The 13,704-nt window shown below is 37.5% G+C and overlaps 1 protein-coding gene across 2 annotated transcripts in view; it reads right to left on the bottom strand.

Annotated features, from left to right (window-relative positions):
- Positions 1-4,175, bottom strand: part of bmf1 (BCL2 modifying factor 1) — an 11,753-nt gene extending 7,578 nt beyond the window's left edge. Inside the window, exons 1-2 of one of the 2 annotated variants that reach the window (XM_073812320.1) lie at positions 4,050-4,175; positions 1,050-1,237 (exon numbers count right to left, since the gene is read on the bottom strand). In XM_073812320.1, coding sequence (XP_073668421.1) covers positions 1,050-1,221 — 172 coding nt within the window. In that variant the 5' untranslated portion in view covers positions 1,222-1,237; positions 4,050-4,175. Of the gene's footprint in view, positions 1-1,049; positions 1,238-3,153; positions 3,208-4,049 lie in introns of those variants that run through there. The other variant, XM_073812321.1, reaches the window with a different exon arrangement.
- Between the last annotated feature and the right edge of the window lie 9,529 nt (positions 4,176-13,704).

Here is a 13,704-nt window from a genome sequence, read left to right as displayed (position 1 = left end):
TCTTCATTGGTCACTAGTTATCTAAACAACTCAGCAACACATCTTGACTTCCAACAGTAATTACACTATAGTCAATAATAATAACGAGCAGATGTACAGGCGATCTAACAAGACCTTCATCGACCAATCACAATCAAGTATTCCAGAAAGCCGTGTAAAATCATGTCTTGATCCTATGATGGTATTAAATTAAAGAGCATGAGTAAGCAAGTGTTTATGTTTAAGTTTAAAGGCACAAAAACTATCAATCAACCAGTTTGATTATGTTGACCAGATGTAAATGATGTCTTTTTCAGATATATCAGAGATATTTTCTATGAGATGATGAGAGAGAGGTTTAAAAGTGTGAGAGTAAAACTGTGCTGTCACCGATGTCGTGATGACTCAATGAAAATCTGACGCTGATCTTCACACAAATTAAACAGGAAATGAACCCGTGTGAGTTCATGTGCAGACATCATGTCTTTTTTTGTGTAGTGGTGCAGTTCCGGTTCTTAGTACCAAACATAAGAAACAAAACAGTGAGCTTGCAGCAGACGTGTGTAACTTATGCCAGGGCGTTTTGCCAACAAAACATTTGTGGTCTGAATTGCAAAGCGACAGACACACACGCGACAGACAAACACGACAAGACACTTACACAGACACTTACACTTACATGGATGCACACAGACACTTACACAGACACTTACACACACACACACAGACACGCACACAGACACTTACACAGACACTTACACACACTTACACACACACAGACACATACACACTTACACACACACAGACACTTACACACACACTTGCACTTACATGCATGCACACAGACACTTACACACACACAGACACGCACACAGACACTTACACAGACACACACACAGACACGCACACAGACACTTACACACACACTTACACAGACACTTACACACAGACACTTACACAGACCTACACACACACAGACACTTACACACTTACACACACACACTTACACGCATGAACACAGACACGCACACACACACTTAAACACACAATAAAAGCTGTCTGTGGTTTACCATAGAGAAGGCGTCTGTGCTCGTTGCGTATCCGGCAGGACAGCATGCTGTTGGATGACGCAGGGGGAAGCCCTGATGAATGAAGACCCCTGTCTGCTGTCTTTATCTGATGATGAGAGGAAGGCCAACACTGTCGACCCTTCCGGAAGACATCATCATCATCTTCATCCATTAGCCGAGCTCCTCACCTAAACGCAAGATCAGCGGACACAACTATTAACTATAAATCTGCATTACATAGACGGGCATCAGTCCACCTGACCTGCACTCTACATCAAGTTTTGAAAAACAATGCAAGCTAAGGTGTGCAAAGTTAAGATAGGAAGATAAACAGAAATAAAAGAAATAAAACATGTTGAAAATTCATTAAATAAAGTTTGGTTCTGGATCATGTAAAGAGTTATGAGGCAGAACCGGTTGAGAGATACAGCTGTAGATTTCAGTACAAACACTTGTGTAAATACTGACTTCATCCCAAACACATCTTGGCTTAATAAATTGTCCCAACACAACTAGTTCTTAATTTATACTGGTTAATGGCACGATTAATAAGGTTAAAGGTTAGTGTGTTTCACGGCCACGGGCTGTTCTGATTCAGATGAAACTACAGACTCAGGCTGTGGTTAGACGACTGGTTAACTATATTTAACCCGACTGAGGTTTGGCAGGGCACAGACAGAAACTCAACTGTCTCGCCTACATTTTCCATGTTCTGTGGCAATGCTTTAGGCTTTCTAAATAACAACAAGTCTGAAAGCCAGCAGATACATTTAATGTTTATCAACATGCCCACTTTACAGAAATGACAATAGAAAAAAACAGAACAGTTTTCATGTACACACACACACACACAACAACACTGTCAAATAGATCCACGGATCTGCAAAATATAAGATATATGAAAATAATGTCACAAAACATCTATTTATGTAACTATAACTATTAACAGTTATACTTTTATTTCAGTGTTTTAGTTTTGGCATGAAGTCTAACCTGGCCCCTGTCATTGCATTATAAGATTCACACAGTCGGTCTTCAAGACTTCTCGAGTACAGAAACTGTGACATGATTTAAGTAATTAAAAACCTCAAGTTTCTAAGCCCTTTGAATCACAACAGCACTTTCTGCAAACGTCAAGTAAAAATCTTATTTCATGAATGAAAAATGTTGGATGTTGAGATGTGCGTGTCAACTGTTGTTTACGTTCAGATAATGCAAAACCACTTGATCGTATCTGATCTACTCAATGACTGGAAATGACACTGCAATACAGAGAAGTAACACGCAGCTCCCCCTACTGCTGAACACACACGTGCACGTGCATGCACACAAACACACAAACACACACACACACAAAATAAAGGCAAGAGTCACGGAATCAGTAGAGATGAATAATTCACTCCAGATGAATTAAACACCTCAAACACTTTAAACAACTAAACTACGAGAGACTGTGTCATCTTACCACTAAACCACAGTTTACATCACCTGCTCCAAACAAACCAGAGAAGCATCACACAAAGACACTGACAACTCCTTCAGTGATGTAGCCACTGGTTTATCTCGGTCTTGTACAGTGGATATATTCCAACAGTTTGCAGTACTGAAGTAGTGACGTACACACAAATCACTCGCACACTTTCCAGTAGAGTCTCATCAGTGTTTACTAAAGCATGCTGTTTCAATTACTGCATGACGAGTTAAAGGTGCTGTAGAATGTAAAACTGTATTTATCTCGGCATAGATGAATAATAAGAGTTGTGTACATGGTAATGACATATCATGAGCCTCAAACACGATTGTTTCCTCCTTCTTATGTAAGCCTTGTGCATGCAAAACTGCTGGAAAACAGACCAATCTCAACATTACACCAACTGTGACATTACAGTCAAGATGTACACCACAACATTAAATTAATTAATTACAAATGATAAATGATACTTGTTACAATGATAAAAACCAAGTTGTGACTGCTGAGTTAGCGCTAAATGTTAATTAATGCTATATGCTAGTTAATGATATATGCTAGCGTTTAGGCTGAAGTTTTACTATTGACATTAGAGTTACGTTTTGCAGGTCAATACTGAAAAAAACACAAACTTACCACTCAGAAGCGTTCTTTAAAATCTCCAAACTATTGATTATTCCTCAAAATCTGATACAGACTCAAACATAAGATTGTTTACACACACCTAGAGCTACTGAAGGAGCTGCTCTGAGAAACCGCCAATCAGAGCAGAGCTCAACATTATTATTCATGACCCTTTCAAATAAAGTAATAATAGATCATTTCATTCGAAAAGCAAATCCTAGGGTTGTAAATGGATATGAAAAACTGACTCTGGATCATTTTTGCACCTTCTATGTAGATATCAGAGAACAGTTTAACAGGTTATTTTAATGCATTTTTGGCACCTTTAACTCGAGCCTAACAGCTGAATAAATCACCAAAACAACTAAAGGTTTAATTCTTTATCTGCCATCCACACATCTGTATAACATTAAACACATGCATCTGAACACAGATGACATCACACTCTGTCAGAGATATTATAAAGTGTTTATAAGCACAGCGCTTTAACTGTCATCTCTAGATAACAACATTTATTCATTTCACCAGATTTGTGTTTAAGATACAACAACATGTGATTGTGTATCCAAGGCTGTGAGCAGTGTGAAAGTGAAGTGCGCGACCTACTGGTGAGTGACTTTAATCTGCTGCTGTCTGTCTGTTTCAAACACAGCCAATGTACCGGCGGTGTGTTTTTACAAATACGCAAATCCACTCACGCTATAAATTAATTATTCGTCTGCGTAAATGTCACAATGATTCAACAATAATTCTCTTCAAATGATGACTAATACATGCATGAACAAATATATACCGCGATACATCAACAACAACAACAACAGAATTCAACTACACAAAATCATCGCCAACAAAAAACTACCAGAGTATTACCATGTAACAGCCTGGTGTGTCTGGTAAACATGTCATACCTATGTGTTTGTGTGTCCTCCAGGTGAGTAAAATAAGATATAATCGAGTTAAGTTCATACGCGTCTCTCCTGCTTTTCATTCTGATGCCGGAGACTCGCGCGCTCTCGCGTCCCAGCCAGGCGGTCCCGCCCCCATGACGTCACACCCTCCGCCTCAACACACACACACACAACACTCTCTCGCACGCACTCTCTCTCTTAAAGCGGCAGGAGCACAGTTTTAATATTTCAAGTGCAAAGATAATATAATACTGAAATTATTTTACAACAACATGTGCATAGATATAGAAATTAAATGATAAAATAATAATAGTTATATAATATATATCTTAATTTGTGTAACAGATACAATTATTTAACTTATAGACTTTTTGTTACATTTGTATTTTTGTAAAATAATTTACAAAAAAAGTGACAATACACTCCTGTCATAATGTACATGAGTGTGTTTCAGGAAATATACTGAACATACACCTTTAAGACATGTCAGTCATGTGACCTCTAGCCAATAACAGCGTTTGTTTTGGTCCGGCTTTGCGCTATTCAGACACGTGTATGGGAAATTCCCACAGCTGTAGTGTTTGTGGTTTCACTGCTGCGCACTCATCATAAGATTTCACACTGACACACAGCAGTGAGTGAGTGAGTGAGTGAGTGAGTAAGTGTGTGTGAGAGAGAGAGACCCAGAGTAATATTTGTCAGTTAAAGTTGACACTTAAAAAACATTGAAACTTGAAATGTCTTTAAATCTCTTGATTCTGGTGTAAGAGATAAACTCTTATCTGTCCAGCTGATTCACTCGTGTATTATCATGTCCAGTTCTGGTTTAGACTTTATAAGGGTTATAGGGCAGGTGCTAATTGTTATGTTCTGCCCCTCTCCACCCTTTTAGGGGTGTGACACTTCTCAATAAACACACATGAACAGCTGGGTCACAGAATGACCCCACATTCCCTCACACAGAGGGCAGATACCTGTCAAACAATCACCCGTCCTGCCCCAGTTCTGTTACTATGACAACAGCACTTAACAGTGTGGATAAACCCACTACTACCTATAGTTTAATAAAGAAATCAATATTTCAGGACATTTCAGAGTGAACAAGAAGAAGAGATAAAGAGGGACTCTCTCACATTGAATATTGTTTGCCTGAAGACAAAACAACATTGTCGTATTAAAACTACATTCACTTATAAGAATGATGTATTTTTAGCAACAAAACTTACATGTTTTCATTAATCCTTGGATAAATATTTAGGGATTATACTTGCCAGTTAAATTAATGTATCCGCCCCTGTGCACTGCTATTAATTTTAACTCCTTTTGTTTAATTTGTAAGTCTGAATACATGTGTCTGTTTTGATACATTTTTGTGTGACTCTTTGTGTATTGAAACAGTGTAACCTTTCTGCTTTCCTCCCTGTATAAAAAACAAGAGCAGGTGCAATGAAATCTGATTCCTTTTGTCAAATTTTCCCACTGTGCCCCCCCCCCCCCAAACAGAGGTGTAGATTTGAGTCAATTTTCAATTTTTCAATTTAAAGAACTTTATTGGCATGATTGTGTCACTTACAATATTGCCAAAGCATTATACATAAAACGAGAAACATACAATAACACAATATTAACAAACATTAAGGTGCAATTAAGCTAAGGTGCTGGGTGATGGATGAAGTACTACTGCAAATAAAATAAAATAGAATCAGAGGATATTTACAATATAAAGTAGACTTTGAAATATAAACATATGAAGTATACAAATGTAAATTTATGGGGGCAGATGAGAGGTAAAATAAAAATACTGTACAAGATCAGGGCTGTGGATTATTTCTGATGGTGTGTAACTGATAAATGAATTTAGCAGCAGCTGATGGGTGTCTGTCTTCCCCCAGTAACATCTTCATTTGATCTGAATCTGAAGAGCTATGAAACTCTGGTATGAGCTTTGAGATTTTGTCAAAGTGTTTTTCTCTAAGCTCTTTATATTTACCACAGTAAAGGAGAAAGTGTGTCTCTGTCTCGATCTCACCACTGTCACAATGGACACAGATTCGCTCTTCTTTTGGGAGCCATGTTTGTCTATGTCGGCCTTTCTCTATTGCCAGACTGTGATCACTGAGTCTGTATTTAGTGAGGATTCGTCTCTGCTTTACATCTCTAACAGTGGAGAGATATTCTGACAGACTGTATTTTCTGTTTAGTGCCCGATAACATTCTAGTTTACTTTGGTTTTTACTTTCATTATCCCAATGATCCAAATATAAAGTTTGACTTTCTTTAATGATTTGGTTTATTGTGGTTTGTTTGCGTTCATTAGTGCTGGTCTGGAGTTTTAGAGCCAGTTGACAGATGGGACTGGTTTTAGGTCTCTTCTCTTGAGTTTTAAGGGCTTCATATTGAAGTGTGTTCGGGGGACTTGAGTTTAAGTGTGACCAGAACTTAAGGGAGCGTTTTTGGATGTGTATTATTAGGGGATATCTGCCTAATTCAGCCCTGCATGCATTAGTAGGTGTTCTTCTCTGAACTCTTAAAATATTTCTACAGAATTCAGCATGCAGGGATTCCATTGGATGTTTGTCCCATTTGGAGTAATCTGTTAGGCATTGTGGACCCCAAACCTCACAACCGTACAGAGCTATGGGCATAATTACACTATCAAATATTTTACACCAAACTGTAGCAGGAATGTCTGTTTGTTTAAATTTGCCTTTGATGGCATAGAATGCTCGTCTAGCTTTCTCTTTAAGTGCATTTACCGCGAGACTAAAACCGCCTGATGCGCTGATTTTTAACCCAAGATAGTCATAGTGTAAGGTGTGTTCTAGTGCAGTGTTTCCCAGAGTAAATGTGTATCTGTTATCCTGTAATCTTGCTTTTTTCTGGAAAATCATAATTTTAGTTTTCTTCAGATTGACCGTCAGGGCCCAATTTTGACAGTATTTCTCCAGCAGGTCCAGGTGTTGCTGTAAACCTTGTGCAGTGTCTGACAATAGCACCAGATCATCTGCATACAGAAGAGCTTTAATCTCTGAGTTGTTTAGGATGAGACCAGGTGTGCTGGATTGTTCCAGTAACACTGCTAACTCATTAATATATAAGTTAAATAGAGTTGGACTCAAGTTACAGCCCTGTCTCACCCCACGCCCTTGACTGAAAAATTCTGTTCTTTTGTCACCGATTTTAACTCCGCACTTGTTTTCTGAGTACATGGATTTAATGATGTCATATACTTTTCCTCCTATGCCTGATTGTAGAATTTTATAGTATAAGCCGTCGTGCCATATCGAGTCGAATGCTTTTTTAAAGTCAACGAAACATGCATAAACTTTGCCTTTGTTTTTATGATGAACGTGTTGATTGACTAGCGTCTGTAGTGTGTAAATGTGGTCAGTGGTGCGGTGGTTTGGTAAAAATCCAATCTGACTTTTACTTAAGACGTTGTGTTTGGTAAGGAAGGCCTGAATCCGAGCATTTAAGATACTACAGAAAGTCTTCCCTAGATTACTATTTACACAAATGCCTCTGTAGTTATTGGGGTCAAATTTGTCTCCGCTCTTATATAGCGGGTGTATTTGAGTTTTAGATTTGAGTCTAAAGTTCACATGGAGTTTGCTGAAGCTCTGCCAACATTGGGCAATGATCAGGTTCATTTCTGGGTCATAGAAATAACTGTGTTGACTACACACACACACACACACACACACACACACACACACACACACACACACACACACACACACACACACACACACACACACACACACACACACACACACATATGCATGCACGTGCTCACACAAACACACAGACACACACACCTCAGAACATGTGTGTTTGATAAAAGACAACCATTTAAACCTACCATCAGTGATAATAAACAACAGTGAACATTATTGTCTGTTAGTTTGTTTATAATAAATGATTCATGATCTAATAATCAGTGATAATCAGCAGTTACAAATAAAACAGTTTAGTAATGCTGTAAAGGTTTAAGGTGATATTTCTACAGCACAAACGATGGATCAATTAAACATTTAAGTTTCAATCCAATATAGAGTTTTAGTCTAACTTGGGTTTTGACACTATGATCAATAGTATATTTCTCTTAAACAATTTTAATGAATGTTATTTATATAAAGTTATGTCATTTTATATCATTAGAGAGGTAATAACTCTCATTTACATAATAATGCTCTTTTTGTACAGCCATCTTATCTAACTCTTCACAATCATAAATTCATAAAGCACACACAGACAGACAGACAGAGAGAGAGAGAGAGAGAGAGAGAGAGAGAGAGAGAGAGAGAGAGAGAGAGAGAGAGAGAGAGAGAGAGAGAGAGAGAGAGAGAGAGAGAGAGAGAGAGAGAGAGAGAGAGAGAGAGACTTGAGAGAAACAAACAGGCTGACACTACATTTTTTCCATTCCAATTCAAGTGTGCTTTATTTGCATGCACAAAACTGTACATTTGTATTGCAAAAAAAGCTAAATGCTAAAAAGTATATTGTGCGAAAAATTAAAATGGAAAAAGTAAGTTATAGAATAAGAACAAAAGGCTAAACACAAAATTCATTAAATAATAAAGAGAATAAGACAATAAGAGAATAAAGCAGTAACATATGTATCTACATATAATAGCGATATATTAAGTCAGGTCAGATTGATCAATCTGTGTGTTTATATACAGTTTTACACAATACACAAACAGACATTATATACTAAACTGTTTAGATAAGTGTTTGTCAAACATTTCCAACTCACACGTGATGTACACTAAACATGCTAACTTTTCTGCTTGCATGCCACCATTGCTATTGGGAACCACTGTTAAATCAACCCACTCTTATGGAGTGCATACAAATAACATAGTGTGAAAAGTTATGCAATACATACCCCAAATTTCAACTTTGCCTGCACATGATACGATATGATCCTTCACATTCATTTGATATGCTGTATCTTTTCGTGTCGTTTTATGTATTGGTTTCTCAGTTTTTTTCTGTTTTTTAAACTACTTGCTTTTGCTGTAGAATGTCATTATAAATACGTTTCTTCATTTTTTTGTCCATTTTTAAACCATGGTCGCTTGGAGTTAGGGTTAGAATTGGGTTTGGGTTAGGATGTCATTTTATGTAACAAAAAGTTGTTCAAACCCCGAAACCCAAGCGACAATGGTAAGAAAAAACTGAAAAAAATGACAAAAACAATACATAAAACGACACAAAACTGAACAGGAAGGATTGGCGTATCTTATGCATGCAAAATTAGGCATATATATTGGACGACTTTTCACACTGTGTACCATATGTATGCATTTCATGAAAATGAGCTGGTGTATTTTTCTTTTTATAATCATGCTAAAACGATGTTGAATCATTAATGAGTTCTTCTCCTGCTAATCTAACTCTGTTTCTATGGTAATGATAGGCCGGGTGAGCGAGGGGGCAAAGTAAACCCGTTTTATCAACCATCTATTCTGACAAACCACCAAGCATGTGTTCAATCACATGCTTCACTTCCTCTATAACCCATGAATCTTGTGCACGGATAAAACTTCTCTTTGCAGACATAGATTTACACTAACATTATTGTCGTTATGTCCCATAACACCTAAAAAGTTTTGTTGTTTATTTTAAATGTCTGAGCTATTTCATAGACAATAGATGATGTTGGTAAACAATTACTTGAATGACTATAATAAATATTTTTTAACCAGAAAGAATATTTGTTTAACAACACTTGCTCACGTTATAAAGAACATCCTGGTTGCCGTAGAGACAATCATACATGAGGCGTAACACACAGACCTGTCATACAAAGAGAGCAGTCGAGGACACACGAGGCTGTCACTCATCTCAGGTAAAACTGGCATGAATAATAAAGTGGGCGGTCAGGATGGGTCATGTGGGTCTGACCCCCGATACACGCAGTCTCTCTCTCATTAAAGTAGTGACATCTGATCTGCACAGGTATCTGATGCACCAGACAGAATTTCAGCTACTGTCTGGAAAACACAAAAACACACAGACCGTTTGATATGCTGAGATTACATCCAGATGCCCAAAACAGAGATTGTCTGATTGCTGTGGAGCACATATTCTGAAGACATTAATGGCAGTGTGTCCAGTTATGTTTGGGAATATTTACCCCAATCTGTAAAATCCATTTGGGGGAACATGAGCGTCTACAACTGCTAGAGTTAAATCACTAAACTCTTACTCAAAGATTTAGTTCTTACAATAACACAGAATCATAGTGATGTGATTGTGAAGTATTGTCAGATCTTTGAGTAGAAGATTATTTAGGGTTTAATTGCCCGTGAAGGACTGATGGAGGAGTCCATGTGCTGATGTTACGGCCCCTGAGAGTGCGTCTCTCAACAGGTGATCATTATTCTGGCTGGTACAGATGGGATCTGGTGTCTGGCTTTAGTCCAACTACTAAACATGGATCTGCCACTATCAATTTTTAATCAGACACATTCTTGACCAACACTGTTGGAAGGAGACGGACTCTTTACTGACACCACACAAATAACACATCAACACACACAAACAAATGTGTTAAGTGTACATACGTTTTTTTTTTTATAAAAGATACAATGCAAACTAAAATGATAAAAGCACTACATCTGTCTTGATCTATCTAAATGAGATCTGTCAAACTTATCGGGGACATCTTAAACTCCTTAAAGATAAAATTAAAGTGAACTACACACGCACACGCATGCACACACAATAATAAATATAATACATAATAAATATAATGACAGCTTATTTTTGCTATTGATCATTAGATCTTGCTGACATTCACCTCTGTATATTGTTTTTCTTTTCTTTTCTTTTCTGTAGCAATAAATAAATTGAGATGTTTGTTTTTCTCTTGCTCTGTTTTTTTTCTTGTTGAATGTCCTTCATGTTCTTCTGTTGTTCTCTGGCATTTGTGAGACTCTTTTCTCAGACTGGTGTGAAATTTAAGGTGTGAATGAGGGGGTTTAGACAGACAGACGCATGACTTATGAAGGCTTCAGCTGTTAAAGACTGGTATGTGTGTGCGTGTGTTTGTGTGTGTGTGTGTGTGTGTGTGTGTGTGTGTGCGCGTGCACCTGTGTGTGCGTTCAATTTCAACAAACCACCATTATGGCGATCAGTGTTTGCATTTCATCATCTCATTTGCATTTAAAAGGACACACCCAAAACAGCACATTTTTGCTCACACCTACAAAGTGTCAATGTTAACATCTTATAATAAATGATCTGTGGGGTATTTTGAGCTAAAACTTTACATATGCACTCTGGGGACACCAAAGATTTATTTTACATCTTAAAAAAGTCTCATAATATGACCCCTTTAAACATTTTATTGTATAATTTGTGTCATACTTATTAAAAGTAAAATTGTTGCAATGATATTAATCAAAATTTCCTTTGTAAAAATGTGTGCATGAGGATGCAAATGCTTGTTTGTGGTTATTAGTATGAACTCAAAAGTGATGCTTGTGTTTGTGTATGTGAATGAAAGTTTGGACAGCTCTTCCTGGAGTAAATCCCTACAATTTGTACTTACACTCATGGGAATAATTATCCACCTTCTTTGTTTCTGCAGACTCGACCGGCCCTCCGCCAGCAGTAATGTAATCCTGACTCCTGAAATATGCAGGAGCTATTAAACAAAAAAGCTCTCGAATATCTCCTTTCTACCTGTGAGTCAACAAGTTTACCTGTGCCAGGTGTGTTTGCCTGGCATCTGTGATGTGTGTACAGTCAGGAGAATGGGAAGATAATCACACACTGATGGAATTTAATGAGTCACTGTATAGAGTAAAGAATAATGACTTCAGCTTTCCAAATATTCTCCTTGTGTCTGGAAGGGAAATTCCCAGGAATATGCTGTGTAATTCTCCACACAGTTAGAAACATCACATCATTACTGACTCTCATGTCATTCAAAGCCTGTGTGACCTTCACTCAATAAAGTCTACGATCAGATATTGCAGTAATTTTCCAATTTTCTATCATTCATTTTTCCATTATCTATATATTTGTTGTTTTTGTTCTTATGTGTTTATCCTAAAGCTTCTTTGCCAACAATGCAAAATGTGAGAAGCCCTACAGAAATCAAATTAAATTCAACTGAAATAAGTCGTCTTTTTGCCACAATACAACAGGACAATGAGAAACATTGCAATTTAACAATAAATACATTAAATTAACAAATCAAAAATAGAGAAAAGGTGTAATTTAACTAGCAATGTCATATTTGCTATAAGACATTTAGACCATTGCACTTTATGCATTTGATATATCCCCAGTAAAATTCAATTAAATAAAATGTTATAGCTCTTTTTACAATTGTTAATTGTTTCAAAGCAGCTTTACATTAATAGATGTAGGAAAAAGCATAGAAAAGCGAGCATAGTAATAATGTAACATATACAGTAAAGTATTAAGTTAAGCCAATGGTGGCGGACTCTCCAGGGGATGAAAAAACCCCTAGGAGAAAAACCCTCCCGGCTAGTCCAGGGGGAAAACTCCTAGGAGGAGAAAATCCCCTGAGAGAGATACATATATATATTTATATATAAATACTATCAGGGAATATTTTATTCGAAAATCAAGTTTGGAATAAAATATTCCTGTTTGATCCTTAAAGTATATTAATATGTCCAATCATGTTTGAGATAAGTCATGCCAGGTTTGTGAAGGAATGAATAAATGATGTCAGAACTTTTTTGGGGGGGGGGGGGGGGGGGGTGATGTCATGACAAAATGAAGTCATGAAATACTTCAAAGCTCAGTTTTAGTGTTGCAGTTTAAGATAAAATCTCCCAATTTGACACACGGCAGCTGAGCTCATACATGTAAAACATGTGGTTAAGATCATTGTGTTGTGATGATGATGTCATATCCTGTGCTGTAAAGGTCAGACATACAGCAGGAATGCAAGCAATGGTATTTTGTTTCTGCAAATATTCTGAAAAAAAGAAGGTGCATTTAAAAGTAAAAGAACAAATGAGATAAGAGAAAATGATTCACACATCAGAATGAATGTTATAATGACATCAAGCACTAACCTCAGTAACAATTGAGAAAATGACTGGACTTGGGGTGCGTTTCCCCGAATGGTCATAAGTGCTGTGGTTACCAATAGAGTTTGATGGTAACTACCGCCATAGCTAACAATGCTTTTGGGAAATGCAGCCCTGAACATGTTATTGTTTCTGATTTAAATATCTGAGCTCAACCTAAATGCAGTTAAGGCTGAAGTGTAAACAACACATTTAAGTGTCATTTGAGTCACGGTGAGAACAAGTAATCAGATACTGACCTCAGAACAGCCCATCTCTCATTTCAGCTCAGTAATACCATCAGAATCAGACAGTGGACAAACCAACGGAGAGAAAGTCACTCACACTGCCAGACACACGCACACGCACACACACGCACACACACACACACACACACACACACACACACACACACACACACACACACACACACACACACACACACACACACACACACACACACACACACACACACACACACACACACACACACACACACACACACACACACACACACACACACATACACACATTCACAAACACACACGCGCACGCATGCACAAATTAACAGATCAGTCTGGGGATTTTCT

The sequence above is a fragment of the Paramisgurnus dabryanus genome, chromosome 17 (genome assembly GCF_030506205.2).
Source record: "Paramisgurnus dabryanus chromosome 17, PD_genome_1.1, whole genome shotgun sequence".
In the NCBI taxonomy this organism is placed as follows: domain Eukaryota; kingdom Metazoa; phylum Chordata; class Actinopteri; order Cypriniformes; family Cobitidae; genus Paramisgurnus; species Paramisgurnus dabryanus.
This window is presented reverse-complemented; position numbering and strand designations above follow the sequence as displayed.